This window comes from Microcebus murinus, chromosome 18 (genome assembly GCF_040939455.1).
Source record: "Microcebus murinus isolate Inina chromosome 18, M.murinus_Inina_mat1.0, whole genome shotgun sequence".
Lineage (NCBI taxonomy): Eukaryota > Metazoa > Chordata > Mammalia > Primates > Cheirogaleidae > Microcebus > Microcebus murinus.
Genome location: NC_134121.1, coordinates 9,134,329 through 9,151,484, shown reverse-complemented (window position 1 = coordinate 9,151,484; position 17,156 = coordinate 9,134,329). Strand labels below are relative to the sequence as shown.

The window sequence follows — 17,156 nt, the reverse complement described above, 5'->3', positions numbered from 1 at the left end:
CAGAGTCACGGTCGGTGCTGGTGGTGATCGTGTGACGTGTTCACTGGCGTGGAATATCGAACTCAGAGGCCCGTGTTCCCGGGCTAACAGCGAGCAAGGCCAGCGTGGAACTGGAGGCTTTGTGAGCTCTCTGTCAACACAAGCGTTTCAGAGGCTTGTCACCTGTCCAGGGTTTGGTGTCAGGACTCTGCCACTGGATGGGCGGGACAGCAGGGGAGATCCCTTCAAGTGAAGGTGCGACAGCCGTGTGCAGAAAGAGTCGCGGTGGCAGCCTGGGACTGCTCTCCTTAGACAGCCTGCTGTGTCGCTGGCCCTTGGCTGGTGTCTGGGAACGTGTCCTCAGGCAGCGTCCCGCTGTGCCCGAAATGTCTGGGTGGTGCTTCTTCACACTGTCCGAGTAATCCATAGTGTTCATGCTGAACACCTGTTTTCCTTCTGGGGGTCTGCAGTTGGGTGTACGCCAGACAGGCGCGGGTGTCCTATGTGACCAGCACGTAGCGGAAACCCTGGGCGCGGGGTCTCTAAAAACAAGCCTCCCTGGTGGAGCGCACTCCGCAGGCGCTGTCCAGGCTCGCTGCTGGAGCAGGCCAGCACATCCTGCGCGGCTGCACTGGGAGAACTTGCGCCTGGGGTCCTCAGGCCCTCACCCGGGGCTCTGTGTCCCCCCACTGATTTTGCTGTGTGTCCTTTTACTAGAGTAGGTCTTAACAAGCAATGCAAATATACGCTGAGTCCTGTGAGTCCTTGTGAGTTATCAAACCTGGGGGTGGTCTGGGGGGCCACCGAGCCCGTCTCTGTCTGCAGGTCACGAATGAACTCAGGGCTCCATCCAGCAAAAGGTCTGCCAGAGTCAGGCCGAGGGACGAGGCTCGGAGGGGTCAGTGCTGCTCCTGGGAAGGGCAGACCGGGGCCCGCCCTCCTTGGGGCACCGGCGTGCAGTCGCCCCGCTTCTTACAAGGCAGCTGGAGAGGTTTGGGAGGGGAGGTTCGTGGGGGTGTTTTCACGTGTGGCTTAAGTCTCAGCTTTGACTCCTGCTGAACCTCTGAAGGACAGAGCACAACCCCAAAATGGTTTTCTCAGAAGTGACCGAGGTGGAGACCATTGCTTTGGTACTGATAATGTCAGAGACACCACACCCTGTTTTTTTTTTTTTTTTTTTGCAAAAATGTAGCAAGGACCACACCTCGGTGGTTAGTGTCAAGATGAAGGAATGTTGATATCAGCTTCCCTCTGAGGGATCTGACTCAGTTGTGGAATCTATTTCTGCGAATTTGAGTCTCTGTGCAGACTCCCGGGAGACGGTGTATGAGCTCTGCTTACACCCACCCCTGGGCCGGGTGGGGCAGGCAGCGTATGCACAGTGACTGGCTGTTTTGTTCAAGAGCTTTCCTGGCCCAAGGGTGAAAGGAGAGGTGTTTGTGGGCTGGTGGTGCAGTGGCCTGGTGGCTCTGTGCGGGTCACCGGCACCCTGTGTGGCCTTTGGTCCCGTCGGGCTTCCTTTCTGCCTGTCCCCGGGCAGAGGCGGTGTGGGCAGGACTGCGGTGTGGGTGCCGCGCTTCTCTGCGCGGGGGTGTGGAGGGAGCTGGAATAAAATGGGAGGCGGAGGAGACTCAGCTGACGTGGGCTGGAGCTGAACCCGCCCCGATTGTACCAGAACATTTTATAAAGAATAGCAGAACCGTGAAGCTGGGAGGAGCCGTCACTTCTTCAGCCAGCAAGGGTAGGCCAACTTTAAATGTTTTATGTGCACTAACTCATTTAATCCTCGGGAGAGGTCTTCATAATAATAATAATGTCATTATTTTCATTTTCATGGGAATCGCTGATTCCAGAGGTTGTCCAGAGAGATGAAGTAAGTTGCCCAGGCAGAGTGTGGATTGGAGCCCGGGCAGTCTGGCTCCCAAGTCCACCCTCTTCGCCATGACAGTGTGGGGACTTGGTGACCTAGAAGTACTCCTTTTTGCCTCCACAATTCAGTGACTCCAGGAACCAGCCCGGGGAGATGGTGGCCGCCATGCCGTCTACAGAATGGCAGTGACAGTGCAGGCTTTATGGACTGGTTACATGCTTTATTCCCTGGTAGACCTTGAAATAAATAGGTAACTATTTAAAAAATAACCTCTTAGGCCACTCGCATCATCTGTGCCCCACCTAAAGGGCTCACTTGGGTGCTGCAAGTGCTTGGGGAGCTCTGTGCCGTGGGAAACCTGGGCTGCTGCCTGGCTTCCAGGGCCAGGTCTGCAGACCCCGCGGAAGCCGATTCTGCTCTGCGTGGTGTGCGTGTCCTGACAGAGCCCGTCCACACCTGGCCTTCGGGTTGTGGTCAGAGCTGAGCGTCTTGCTCCCAGCTGCCAGAGTCCTCTCTGGGGGTGACGGGGCAGACACCTGGCTTGCTTGCTTGTTTATTTATTTATTTTTCAGCATGTTACAGGAGTACAAATGTTTAGGTTATATGTATTGCCTTTGCCCCACCCGAGTCAGAGCTTCAAGCATGCCCATCCCCCAGACGGTGCACACTGCACCCGTTAGGTGTGAACATACTCATCCCCTCCCCCCCATCTGCCCGACGCCCAATGAGTGTTATTACTGTATGTGCACGTAAATGTTGATCAGTTAATACCAATTTGATTGTCAGTGCATGTGGTGCTTGTTTTTCCATTCTTGTGATATTCAGTAGAATGGGCTCCAGCTCTATCCAGGATAATACAAGAAGTGCTAGTTCACCATTATTTTTTGTGGCTGAGTAGAACCCCAGGGTATACATATACCACATTTTATTAATCCATTCATGTGTTGATGGGCTGTTATATTGGGTTGTTTTCATATCTTTGCAGTTGTGAATTGTGCTGCTATAAACATTCTAGTGCAGATGTCTTTTTTTCCTTTGGGTAGGTGCCCACTAATGGGATTGCTGGATCAGATGATGGTTCTACCGGTAGCTCTTTAAGGTATCTCCATATTGCTTTTCACAGAGGTTGCACTAGTTTGCAGTCCCACCAGCAGTGTAGGAGTGTTCCTCTCTCTCCGCATCCACACCAACATTTACTATTTTGGGGCTTTGTGATAAAGGCCGTTCTCACTGGAGACACCTGGCTTAGACCGGGTCTACCCTGACACAGTGGCAGGCACAGCCAGCCCCTGCTCTCCCCATCTTTACGTGTAATGCAACATGACAGTGAGACAGGCGGGGCTGGGGGAGCTGCTCCTGGACCAGCGGCCCCGCCCAGGCCACCTGTGTGGCGCGCCTGCCTCAGCAGAGTGTGTTCTCTCGAGGTGGTCATCCTCCCGGGAAGGTGGTGGCTCCACTTTCTGCCCTCTGCTGTGGCTCGCCCGTAGAGGCCAGCGCGCCCTTCTACCACAGGTGCAGGGGAGGCTCAATTAAATTGTAAGAAACAGTCTCAGCTGGACGTGGCTGTTCATGCTCCCCTCTCTCCTGCTCTCCCTCAAGCCCTACTTTCCCCTCCATTCCCAGCACAGATGGAGCCTTCCTCGCCTCCCTCCCCCACAGCAGTCTGCTCGCTGGGGAAATTGGGGTCCAAGGTGAAGTTACATTTACCCCAAGCAGCTCCCCCGAGTGTCTCTGGACAGCCCTCCTCCTGGGGCTCCCAGGCCCGCTCAGTCTGCCTGGCGCTCTGTGCTCCCGTGCACCTTCCCCTCAGAGCCCAGTTCCGACACCCTGGCTGCTGCTTCTTCTCTCGGTGCCACGTGAGTTGCACAGCTGGTCCGGGTGGTTCTGTGGAGCCCCAGCCAGGCAGACCTTAGGAGGAATTAGGTGTTGACAACGACATGGCTCGTGCACATCCGTGTGATGGTCCGACTTGGCCTGATGCAGAGCCACTGACCACAGCTCTCAAAGACACGTCTCCGTGCTAAGCCCCAGAACCTGGGGATGGCACTGCATTTGGAAAGGGGTCTCTGCAGGTATAGTTAAGTTGGTGATCTTGAGATGAGCAGATTGTCCTGGACTGTCTGGGTAAGCCCTAAATGCAGTCACAAGCATCCTTGTAAGAGAGAGGCCGAGAGAGGTTTGACTGTAGGTAGAAGAGAAGGAGTATGACCAGGGCAGCAGAGATCGGAGTGACATGGCCACAAGCCAAGGAATGCTGGCAGCTGCCAGGACCTGGGAGAGGCAAGGACCAACCTCCCCCCTGGGGACTGGGAGGGAGTGTGGCCCTACCAATACTTTGATGTCAGCTCAGTGACGCTGATTCTGGATTTCTAGCTTCTATAGCTGTGAAAGAATGCATTTCTGTTGCTTTAAGCCCCCAGGTTTGTGGGAATTTGTTATAGTGACCAAAGGAAGGTATTTAGAAATGCAGAGTATCTTTAGGAGAGGAGCTTCCCACATGTGCAGGCTGAAGAAAGCTGAATCTCCGAATTCTCCCTGCTCTACATTCTTTAAGCGTTGAGTGTCGCTGTCTGTGTAATACCTTCGCCCTTGCCAAGGCAATATTAGCCAGGACTCTTTCAATTACATGTTGTAGAAATGCCACTCAGCTTGGCTTCAGATGAGAAAGGAGTTTATGGGTTGGTGAAACACACCAGCTGAACTAAGCATACGAACCAAAACATTCCCAGGGAGTTCAGCTTCAGGCGTGGTTTCATCAAGTGGTTTAAAAAATGTCAGCCTGATGTCTGTCTGTCCCTGCTTTCCTCTCTCCCTCACCAGCCCCTTTCCTTCTGCATTGGTTCTATTCTCAGTGAGGTTTCCTACAAGGTGTCAACACCCCCATCAGTAGCTTTAGGTTTGCATCCTATCATGATAGTACTTCTTTCCCCATTAGTTACAAAATCAAATTCTAGGGATTCAGCTCCAGATGACTGACTTGGGCCATATGCCTACCTGAACTAGTACTGTGGCCAGGCAGATGGGATATGCTGATCGGCCAGGCTTGGGCCACTCGCCTTCACAAACCACGAGGGCTGAGAATGGGGAGAGGTGGTTCCCCAAAGGAAAATCAGGGTGCTCTGTCCAGAAGCAGGGGTCTGTACGTCTGCTGGGCAGGTGTACATAGTACATGGGTACCACAAGTTGCTTCTGGCCTGGTGGTTCCAGAAGCAGATTCGACACCTTTGGAAACCACTGTGGTTTCTGGGCCGTGAGATTCCCCAGGGTGTGCTTGGAAAAGCCAGACCACGTGGGTCAGCCTTCCCTCTGCCCCAGCCTCTGGCGCAAGACTCCCGAGTGTGAAAACCAGACTCAGCCTCCACGTGTTGGGGGCCCAGGAGATGAAGAAGCTGATCTGGGAGGTCCCAGAAGGTAGAGATTGAGTGTGGAGCTGAGAAGCTGTAGCAGTTGCCGCCGCTGGGACCTTACATTTGAAAAATCACATTATCAGAGCATCTTTGAACTTCTGTTGGCATTTACGTGACTAATGTTCGATCTGGTGAAGGCTGCGCTGGAAATGAAAAAGGGAAGTGGGGACAAGAGCTCGTGCTGCAGCGGGGAGCTCTTTGGCAACGGTCGTGGGGTCAGTGACTCACTAGGGGCATTGAGGCAACAAAGGAACTTCTGTAGCTGGATGAAAATAATAGGCGCTTCTTCCGCCCCTTCCCTGCCCCTTGCAAGTGGGAGCCCTGAAAGAGGCACTGGGCCGGGGAGGGTTGCCTTTGGTGGCGGGGCGGCTCCATCGTTCTCTGTGCCCCCTGATGTCTGCACAGGGTGGACAGGGCCCGCTGAGCCCCCCTGCCCTTCCCTGGGGTCTACCGCAGGCCTCATGTTGTGCGTGGCCCCCAAGTGACCCACAGGATCCTGGGGGGCAAGAGGACATTTGGGGAGAGAACTGAGATCTGCGGGGTCATTAGGAATGATTGCCATCAGCGAGTGGTGGCTCAGCACTACCGGGGAGAGAAGAAAGGGAAGAGAGAGAATGGGATGTGAGCAGCCCTGACTTGCTGGCTCAGGGATTTCTGAGACCAAAAAGCAACCCACCAGCAAAGCAGAATTAGCTATGTTATTTGAAGTTATTCACATCAAGAGATTTAAATGATCTGTGTTCACTGTGTTTGTGTGGCTTCTCTATAGGCAAGATGCATTCTAGTTAATAGATGTTTGTGACGTTTCTATTTTCTGTGTATCAACAGAGAATTATCTGAGGATCAAATGCTATCCTGGTTAGTTATAGAATCTACTTTAAAGTACTTACCAGCATGGCAAGCATCCCTCCTTCGTGTGGTCAGAGCTTCTCTGTGGTCTCCAAAAGTCCCAGGGTTGCCCTCTCTGTGGGAAGAGACTCGAGTCAGGGGCACTGGGGCCAGCTGAGGCCCAGTCAGTGGGTCTGTACCAGGGTTTCTCAGCCCTGGTGCTGCTGACATTTGGGGCCAGTGACTCTCTGTTGTGGGCAGCTGGTCCTGTGCATTGTAGGATGTTTAGCAGCGTCCCTGGCCAGTAAATGTCTCCAAATATTGCCACATGTCCCCTGGGGGGGCAAAATCATCCCCGGTTCAAAAACACGGGCTGCACATCGAGTGCCATATTGTTTCCCTAGAAACTGGGAGAGGAAAGAGTTCCTCTGTTCTGGGAGGAGAGCGAGGCCGGGAGTGGGACCACCCAGCTCGGTTTGCTCTGGGAGAAAGAAGCCAGTGGCCCGACGGGGGGTGGGTGGCAGCGCTGCCCCGCCCCAGCTGTCCCCCAGAGGCTCCTGGAGCTGTCACACTGTCATTAATGACACAGTCTACCTGTCGGTGCTTGTGCATCTTTGGATGAAACTAGAAAAGAAGCTGAACTGTCTTCAACTGCACTGTAAAAGAAGATATAAAAAACTCAATAAAACATTGAAACGCTAGCCGAAGCAGGATTGCTCGCTGAGACTCTGGCAAGGAGGGGCAGGCGGCAGGCTGGGCGCCCCTGGCACTGTTTGTGGGAGTCATGGGTGGAGAGTCCAGCCCCTGCTGGGGGCCACTAAGCCCAGGCTCTGGGCCAAACACACAGCCCCCTGGTTTCTTGGGCCCAACCCTGATGCTGTAATTTAGTTTATTTTGCTGAATATGAAATCCATGTGGTTCTGATTTCTTCCTTGTAATCCGTCATCTCTGTGTGGCTTCAGAGCCAACAGCCATGCAAGGCAGCTTTGAAGTTGTTGTTCTGGGGTAAGTAGGAAGTTGTGTTCTTCCAGGGTTCAGTGGGACAACCGAGAGGTTCACATTTGATTCAAGAACCGCTCCAGGAGTGGAAAGAGGGATGCGGACTGGCCCATTTGGTTTCGGTCCTGGCCCAGGAAGCTGGGCTGGGTCAGAAGGGAGAGGGTTTGCAGAGCCTGTGGTAGATTTGCACAGCCATGGACCCTTCTCTCGTCCTCAGCTTAGGTCACCAATAGTCCTGTTCCAGGTGTCTCTGTTGAAACAGCAGGCAGCTCCACAGGGAGCTAACACACCCCCCCAACCTCTCCCACCCCCGTGTGACAACAAGTAGATGTCTCCACACATTGCCAGATGTGGCCTGGGGGAGAGATCACCCTGGTTTAGGAAAATGGGCTATATGTGGGTTGCTTGGTCACATGGTAAGAGTATGTTTCATGTTCTAGGAAACCCCCAAACTGCTCTGCAGAGTGGCTGTACCATTTTGCATTGCCACCCACAATGTATGAGAGTTGCAGTTGCTCCGCATCCTTGCTGGCTTTCGATACTATCCGTCGTTTTTAGTCAAGTACTTCTAGGAACCTGTAGCTTCTATGTAGCACTGGGGCTTTAGCAATATCCAAGAGGAACGCAGAAGAAGAAGGTGGCCGTGGGGAAAAGATGCACATCCTAGAACCACAGAGGTAGAAAGAAGATCCTAGGCTGCTTCTCCCCAACCCCCTCCTACTTATTTTACAGTTGAGGCTCAGAGAGAGAAAGTAGCCTGCATGATGTCACTCAGCTAACTGGTGGCCACTTGACGATTTGCTATGGCAGGCAGTGGCAGAATGGCACCTTTATTTCCAGAAGCATCCTTACTAAAAGTGCCAGGGCCATCCTTACTAAAAGTGCTACCGCCCCTTGGTGCTTAAGAAACAGAGCTTTTGCAAATTAATACACCTGATTAGGATCATCACACTTGCTGGGTGTCTTGACCTTGGGTTGCTCCAGGCAGGAAGGGGGGGTATGCAGGGGTGATGGCTGCAGCTGAGAGCGGAGTAAGTGGCTTAATGGGGAGGAGGACATTCATCACCACCAGGCACTTCTCCAGAGGCCATCCCACCCACCCTCAGGAGGAAGGGGCCCAGCTGCCCTGGAAGGCTGTGGACATGCCTTCTCGATTGCAGAATACTTCTCTTTTCATTTTGAATATCATTTGTTTGGTTGCCACAGCAACGTCAAAGTCTCTATTTTAATGCTAACCTGCGTGGCTGCAACTTTCTATATATAAATGCTGCTTTGCACAGTGAATTAGCCGATGCCACGGGGAAGCAGCAGATGTGGAGACGGTGGCAGAAAATGACCAGCGTGTCAGATTTGCATGAGGACCGACTGTGGGGCTGAGGTGAGCTGGAACCCGGGGCACTGCCTGCTTATCTTTGGCGCAGATGCTCGAAGCTAACTGGAGGCAGCTGAGTGCCAGGCAGTTGGCCACTCCTGTTGGGGGAGAGGCCTTCCCAGGGTAGCCTCTTGCTGGGCAAGGGGTTGGCTCTGCTTTGGAGGGACTGGGGTGGGGGGTCTTCTGTTTCCTGGTGTATCTGTTCTCCTCATGCCTCCAGTGAGTCTGGGTCACAGCATGACCCAAGGCTCTGGAAAGAAGAGGAAGCCACTTGGGCAGGGGAGGTATCTGAGATGAGCTTGGTGGGAAGTGAGTTTTTCTTGGTTTCCTGGGACTTAGCCCAGTTTCGGATCTTCCCCACCTGACTTTTCCTTTTCTTAAGTGTTTCCTGATTTTGTAGGGGCTCCACATGGTGTGGTAGAGTTCTCAGGAGAAGCCTAGAAAGCTCCCAAAGGCTCTAGATGCAAGAGAAGCCCAGAGAGGTGACATGCTCTTGCAAATGCCACAGAGCCACTCAGAGAGAAAGTGGGATGGGAAACCAGGTCCACACCAGTCTTCTGACTCGCTCACATGTGCCATGTGTGTGCACATTCTGATGTGGGCCAGGGCAGCGTGTGGCCGTCAATGTCAGTTAAAGGAGGCGCAGAGAGGACAGCATGCTCCGTCCGGAAGGTTCCTTTCCAGTGTCGCAAGCTGGGGGCCTGTAACGAACACAGGATTATATAATGGGATTCCGATAAGCTCCTGGAAAGAGCGTGGAAGTTCAAATCTAGAAAACTTGGATTCATGTGGATTCCGCCACTCTCCATCTGTGTGGCCACGTTGTCAACTTCTCTAAGGCTCGATTTCCCCACCTCAACATGGTGTGTGCTAAATACCTTTCCCTGGCATTGTGGTGAGTCCGTGTCACAGCCAGCAGTGGGGAAATGAAGTGTCTGAGGGCAGAGTGGATTGCAGACCATAAGGCGTCCCACATGCCAGGCCAGCGCTCTGCTCCCCCTTAGCTGGGAGAGGGTGGCACCAGCGTCAGGACGTTGGCCGAGCCAGAGGCATTCTCTTGAAGATTGGGGTTCTTGGTATGGTGTGAAATGCAGCACAATTTTACTGTTGTCAGAATGTCTCCTTCTGGCTTTCTCTCCTAAAACATCCAACATTTGACAAACATTTTAAGTGTGTTGTACCCAAAGCCTTGGATCCTTGTTCTTGAAAAGACAAGATTTGTCTGATTATAATCTAAGTGCCCGTGAGTGCCGTGTGGTCCACAGGGGCTGAGAGATTGGGAATTGGGAGAATGAAGGAATTTGTTATAGGAATTTTTGGTCAAGATAGAGGTAGAGAAGGGAATCCTAAAAAAAAGGGATTAGACCAGGTGAAGCAATGTTTTTTGAACGATGAGTCATGGGCCACACCGTGCATGAAATCAGTGTTAAGGAGCACAAAAAAACGCAATGGGAAAATACCAGAGTGCATTGCATGTGGCAAGGGCAGCGTTGTTACATGAAACTTACGCTCGTGTGTACACTGGGTTGTGAAGTAAAATGAGCTTTTCACTGTGAGTCAGACTTTCAAAACAAGTTTGAAAGCTGCTGGCCCCGGTTAGTGGCCAAACGGGCCTGGACTCTCTCCTGGCGATGGCTGTGCAGTTCCTTTCCAGGAAGACCTGGCCAACCTGGAAAGGGAAGGGGACGGGTTTTCAGTGCAAGGGAGTCAGGATGCAGCGTCCTTCTGACACTCTGATGTGGCGCGGCGCAGTCGGGGACAAGCAGGCCAGCTGGGAAGCGGGAGGTCTGGGGGCGGGGAGGTGGCAGCCCCAGCTCCCGGGTCCTGAAGTCTGGCAGGGGACGGCTCCTGCGGGCATAGTGAGAAGGACGCCTGTGATTCTCGCAGCAGCGGCCTCACCCGGCACTCTTTCCAGCGGCCCCAGAGCACACGTTCCCATGCCCCTGCGCCCTGCAGGTTGGGGTTCCTTACACCACCCACAAGGCATAGATCCAGCCCCCGTCCCGCAAGCTCCTCTTTTCCCAGGGCGATGGCTTCCCACGGGAATCTCTCTGCTCGCCATGACAACTCTGTCTTCTCACCTTCAGACCTGTGGACATGCGTCTGTCCTCCCCCAGGGTGCTGTGCCTGGCTCCTGGCTCACTCTCTCCTGGGTTCCCGAATTCCTGTGTACTTTCTGCAGGTGGTGCGTGCCTCGTTCCTTCACCTGTTTCAGCTTTCTCACATACCTCCCCGCCTTCTGAACCTTCTCAGCTAATGGGACACCACTGTTTCCAGAGACTGAGTAGGACAGACTTGCCCGGGACCCTTTTTGCCCCAGAATCCTTGTCCTCTGCTTCCCTTCCAAGGAAGGCTGGCCCAGGCTGGGGGAGCACAACTCGGGGGCAGGAGGGAGCTGGCCAGGTGTTTGCAGCCCGTACGAGGTATGCACAAGTCCCCTGGAAGCTGCCGTTCGGCTACACCCACCAGTGCAAGAAGCAGTCCCTGCTAAAATGACGGACGGTATGGGCGGATGTGCCGATTTAGTCTAGGGCAGTGGTAGCCGATTCTTTAGAATTGGGGAACCCCCTCTTCAAATGACTGCTCATGCAGAGACCAGACAGTTATGATCAGGGGTTGCATCCTGGTGGCCAGTGGGCAAAATCAAACACAGAACTATGGAGTTTTCTTGGTGGTTATTTTGTTTATGTTTTTTGCCCATGGTTTCATTTAAAAATTTTGAGTTGGTGGCCAACATGTTAAAATTTGCAGATTTTACATTAAAATTCAGATTCCCAGCTACTCATGCAGAAATGAGCACTCTGGCAATACTGAGCCTGCCCGCCTGCATGGCAGCAGTATGCTGATGATGAGCAGTGCGGTTTTGCAGCCTGCCACAGTTCCCACCCGTCTCTGCTGCACTGCCAATAGGGGAACAGTTGCCGTTATTCCTTTCATTTAGGTACTTTTTCTTAAGGTTAGGGAAGATGTGAAATATTCCCTGTACCTATGTCTATGAAGAGAAGGAAGGTAGGAGGGTCATGTTTTTCAAAAAAAATGTTAAAGAGTCCATTTCTTTCTGAAAGCAAATTTATCAGTCTTCGAAAGATTAATTTTTTGGGTCCAAAGGTAGATTTAGAACAGACTGTTTTTCTCTCTAATTCAGTGGTTCTCAAAGTGTGGTGCCTAAACCTGCAGCAGCTGCATCACTTGGGAACTTGTGAGAATTGCAAATCGTCACTGAGACCTACGGATCCAGAGACCCAGAGGGTGGGCCCAGCAGTCTGCGTTCCGACAGCCCTTCTGGTGCACGATGAAGTTTGAGAACCACCGCCCTGCTGCTCAGAGTGTAGCTAGGTTGCCAGCACCTGTTATTGTCACTGTCCTTCCTTTTAAGACCAGAGGGGAAGAGAGGCAAAGATTCCTAGCCAAAGACAAGGAGTTAAGGGTCTCACCACCCGTCCCCTCCAGGCAGAGTTCTGTCCATGCTGAGTCCTTCCAGCCGTGAGATCTCAGCGGACCCCAGTCCCTCCTTGTCTAGACACCGGACTATTCAGCACTTCTGTGTGTGGGCCCTACGGATGCGAAATGGATGAATAAGCCCGGTGCCTTCCACAGTCCCGGGAAGATGGTCACCGGGCTGCCTCCCCATGGGACTGGCAGCATGTCACCTTACAAACAAGGCCAGGGAACTGAGTCATGTGTAGAGGGACCAGGTTGGCTGCTCAAGCTTGTCGAGAGTGACCAGGCACTCAGAGGCTGGAGATCCTTAGGTGAAAATGTTAACGCCGGCTCTTTAAGAACACACAGGCAAGAGCCAAGCGCCTCAAATCCAGCGCTGGTAACTCAGACTGCTGTTGTGCAGCCGATCACTGGCCTCCGGCTTTCTCTCCGGCTAAAGGCTTTAATTAGTGGACAGTCTACACAAGCTCAGTCTTTTCCGAATGTATTTACTTGGAGGGCCCTGGGCCCTTGAGAAACTTGTTTCCCAGACCTTGACCAAGCCATTCTGCTTGGCACATTTTGCTCATCTGTGATTGGTGATTGGGGGCCCCTGACAACCCTGGCCTTGCTAAGACCCCTCCTGGTGTGAGCTGGGTAAGCATGGGGCGGTGCTTCCGTCTCTGCCTCCTGGGCTCCCTCCCTCCCTCTGCTCTCCCCCTTGGTGCCAGGGTGACCCCAGGAAAGTGAGAAACCCACTTTCTAGGTAAGCTGACACATCCTACTCAGGGACTGGGAAGAACTTCATCTAGTCAACGTGTGTTTATTATGTCCACTTTCTGTGTCTGGGGACAGGTTTGAGTAAGACACTCTTGTCCCCGGGGAGCTCTGATGAGTAAGGGATGATGAGCACTCGTTAGCAGGCATGCAAACCAGAGCAGCCGTGCAGGTGCACAGGAGGGAGGAGGACGGGGGCCTGGTGGGCTGCATTGCCTGGAGGACAGCCCCCGGCCCACCAGACAGAGCAGCGAGGGTCCCCTTCTGGGCTTCAAGGTTGAAGCCAGGCTTTCAGAATTCGGCCTAGGTGGGAGGGGCTTCCAGCATGAGCCCCTTAGATCCCCGTGAGAGCCCAGCCTCCACTGCTTGCTTTGCGTGGGGGGCAGGGGCTGCCTGCTGGGGCGCCTCCCTCTGCCAGCTCCAACCCCTGATTGCTCATGGCTACTCAGTGTGTAGCGCTAGCCGGCATCCTTCTGGGTGTCATTTCACCCCGGGGTGCTGGGCAGGGCTCTGTGCTGTGCAAATGCCGCTCTTAGCACTTCTCTACCCACCTTCTGAGACCTGTTTCTCCCCCTGGGATCCCTCCTGCCAGTTGACAAAGCTCCCCAGTGCCATCAGTGGTCCCCTGCTACCAGGTTAGATTGACACTTAGGGGCTTGGCCCTTCGTGGCTTGGACTGTCACTCCCATCCTGGAGTATTTGCCTTTGGATGGCAGATTCCTGGACACTGCAGAGGAGCCTCAGGCACGATGGAGGAATGGGGTGGGATTCCTGAGGTGGGGTGTCACAGGCGCCAGCCTTAGAGACTGAACACTGGGTTCAAAGTAGCCTGATTATAAAACGAAAATAAGAAATTCCTCCCAGGGTGTTTCTGCAAGGGTCAAATAAGCCACCATGCATCAAGTTACTGGCCCACAACAGGCAGTCGGTACTGCAGCAATTAAGAACAACAAAAAGATGAGATCTAATAGTGAGATACAGGCAGTGAAATTGCCTTTCAGGATATCTAATAATGGGGAAAAGAGAAACCTAACCCTTCCACACACACACCCCCCCCCTTGTGCAACCTGTCTCATTTTTAGGAGCTTGAGTAAGTGAAGGGGAATATTCTCTTGAGACGTTTTTGCCCCAGGCAAGAGAGTTTGGAGGGTGGCATCTGCCGGCCTCTTCAGGAAGGCTGCCGGGGTCTCTAATTGGGTGGCTGGCAGCTCTTGGTCAAGGACACGTTTGTTCCTTGCCTTGTTTCTTCCAACCTGGCAGCTTTCAGTGGTTGTAGCCCCAGTGGACCTGGGTGTTCCCAGGCCCCTAGGTCTTAACTGGCTGCTTCTGATGGTTCTCTGAATTCTAGTTGTTTTCACATACCCTTCCTCTTGCTCCTTCTATCAGCTCAGTGTACGTCAGAAAGGTTAGGCAGTGTAATTCCAGAGAGTTTAGCACAGGTTGTTGGGAAAGCCCATGCAACTCGTGTGACTCAGCGTTGGTGACCTCCGCTGGCAGCTTTTCTTAAAGGGCTGTGAAGGTGTGGAGAAAAGCTAATGCACAGCTACCATTGCTTCTGCCCTGTTGTTTCATCTTTACAAAAGTTCCACGAAGTAGTTGGTGGTATTTCCGTTTGTATAGAAGGCGAGGTGTTCCATAGAGGTGAGGTGCCTTGCCCACGGTTACGTGGCTGGCAAGCCGTCCAGGAGGCTGGGTCTGGGGGTAAGCAGATGGGTGTCTGTGGTCAGCTGAGTGTTTTCAGGGAAATGTATCTTCTCTTTCCTGCCCTCACTCCAGGGCAGCTATGCACACCTTGTTTTGGGAATCTGTGTGGCAAAATCAGATTGTGGTTTCTAGAAGCTGCTGGAATCTTCCAGGCCCCCTTGTTTGAATGGAGCTTTGCATCTCAATGAGTGAGAAAAAAATAGGCAGAGCAGGAGTTGCCAAAAGGGAAAATCAAATCCAGTGGGTTTATGATTTCACTCCTCTTGTGTACACAGATGTTTCCTCCCTGGGCCCTTCCTCCCTGAGTGCTCCCGGGCTGCAGACAGATGGGAAGTGGCTGAGGTTGAGCAGAAGAGGGCTGGGCTGAGGGAGAGGTCACCTTTCATACCAGCGTCGGGGTCGGCTCGGGGAGCAGTCCTGAGCCGGGTTTTGGCCTCTGCCGTGCCACCTGACTGCGAGCCGGTCCTCAAGTCATGGTGGGGACATCCACACCGAGGCTTAGGGCAGCCGAAGGACAAGAGGGAGGGGACTCTGTTGGGACTGGGCAGACTCAGTGCCCAAGCCCTGTCTCTGGGCCTCGGTTTTCCCATCTGTAAAATGGCAAGGTGATAAAGGAATGGCAAGATGATAAATAAATAAAATCGCTGAGGTCCCAGCCATCTCTAATATTTGTGTCAGCCTTTCATTGGTTGACAAAGCTCTTTACCTTTCCTCATTTTGTCTTTGTTTTCTTAAAGATAAAGCCCCCTATGTCTCCGTTCCATATATTTTATTGTATTTGAGATACAATAAAATGCAGATAATACAATGAACCATGATCTGATAAATAAGCATCTTTTTAGGGGATTGCAAGAGAGATGGGATGTGTTGAGGGGTTTATTAGCATTATTTAAATATTTTTAATAAGGCTGCATTCATTCATTAGCATGTAATAGAAAATAAGTCTTAAGATTTTAAAATCCATTAAAATTAATATACTTATTATAGAAAACTTGGATAATGCAGGAAAGCAGAAATAAAACTGGGAGGATTCTTTTTCTGTCTTTTTTAGCTGTGTATATTTTTCTACATAATTGGTATTATATAGTATGTTTAGAATTCTATATGCTGATTTTGGTGGGAGGGAGTCCTGACTATAAAAGTAATTTTTAAAATGCATTTTAAATAAAGAAAAATTTTAAATGTAAAGTAAATGTAATTAAAACAGGGAGAGGAATCCCGCAATACAAAGTTAACCTTTGTTAACATTTTCTTTCTTTCCTTAGAACTGCATTTGGAGTGCGGAGCGCACTAGTTTCCATATTGAGATCATACTGCACACTGATTTCTAAAGCAGGCGCAGCTCTTGGAGGAAGGATGATATAAAGAGGGTTTTGATGACAGAAAGCATCAGCCATTGGATGGATGGCTTATTGGTCTGTCCTGGACCAAAAAAAAAAAAAAAAGACTTGGTCCATTCAATTTGAGTTTTTAACATGCAGAAAATCATTACTAAGTTCCATGGCAAATGGCCACTGTGGCGCTGTACATAGCGCAGTGCTGTCTGGTGGAGGCAGGAGACAAAGGCTTTTTGTTTGTGGATTCTCCTAGCAGTGTCCCCAAAGCTTGAATAGTCCCTCATTGTTGGCACATGCCTGGGCAGAAAGGGGACATCAGTTATGTCTGCTCCTCCCCTTCGACGAGGGTGCGGGGCCAGTGTGCTTACTGGTTTGGGATGGACGGGAGCAGAGGGGAAGGTGGATGAAGGTACTAGGACACCAGCCTTCACCCCCTGGAGCTGGAAAATCCCCCAGACAGTGCACAGCCCACTGGGTCTCTGAGTTGGGAGTGTGAGTCACAGATGCATTTATATCCTTCCCTTCCCATTGCCGTTTTCCAAATTTTGATTTACCTCTCAGTGCCTGGAGGGCAAGTGGGTGGTGCCTTCGCTCGCACAGCTCTGAGAGAACCTTTGTGTTTCTTTCATGTATGCAGTGCTAATACAACGTGGTGTGTATACATGTCTTAGATCCCAAACTCATCCTTGCAGCTTGGCTTCAGCAGATGTTTATTGAACACCCACCGCAATGGAGAAAACAACGGCCGCACCCTGTGAAGCTTTAACCCTGGTGGGATTTGTCCTTTAGCACTTCGGAGGGGTGACGCCAGGCCCTGCCATGGTCACTGTGATAGGCACTGAGGAAAACAAAGTCCCTGCCACACGGAGCTTTTGGTTCTGGTGGGATGTGCTCTCTAGCCATTAGGAGGGTAGAGGAGAAGTCTGAGGAGGGTCTGGTTTCCTAGGTAACCTTTTCTCTTTGCCTGTTTGTGTCCATGATTTTTAATTGTTTATTATCTTTGCAATTGGTTATTACTTTTAATGTTTGTTCTGGTCTTTTCTACTGGAACACTTCTTAAATACATGTTGGCTCTATTTCCTTGTTTCTTCTTCTTTGCAATTTGGGGGCACGTTTAATATTTGATCTGCAAGCCACTGATTTACCTTTTATATTTGCAGTTGTCCACAACCACTACTACAGACTTAAATTAGCAATTTTTATATAATCCTTACCTCATCCATTTTCTTCTTTATTTTGGCTGTTTGGGGTTTTTTTTTTCCATTATGATTTTCTGTTCCTCTTTCAAAGAGGTCACAATTTCTTGCATTGTGGCAGTTCCCTGAGTTTTTCCTGAGTGACTTTCTGAGCTGTGCTCTTCGTTTGAGCTTCAGCATGGTGTTTCCGCGCCCTGATTTTACAGTCCCTCTCTTCCCCCCCCCCCCATTTTTTGCTCATTCTTGCACAAGGCAGGATCTGTGCAA

The 17,156-nt window shown here is 51.7% G+C and overlaps 1 protein-coding gene across 5 annotated transcripts in view; it reads left to right on the top strand.

Annotated features, from left to right (window-relative positions):
• The window catches only part of GAS7 (growth arrest specific 7), a 220,588-nt gene that overhangs the window by 95,058 nt on the left and 108,374 nt on the right, over nt 1-17,156 (top strand). The window contains exon 1 of one of the 5 annotated variants that reach the window (XM_075994091.1): nt 1,191-1,720. The exons of 3 other annotated variants lie outside the window; for them this stretch is intronic. Coding sequence is in view for 1 of the 2 variants with exons in the window: in XM_075994087.1 (XP_075850202.1) it covers nt 8,438-8,461 (24 nt within the window). In the remaining variant the exon portion in view is untranslated. Of the gene's footprint in view, nt 1-1,190; nt 1,721-8,364; nt 8,462-17,156 lie in introns of those variants that run through there. One more of the 5 variants, XM_075994087.1, reaches the window with a different exon arrangement.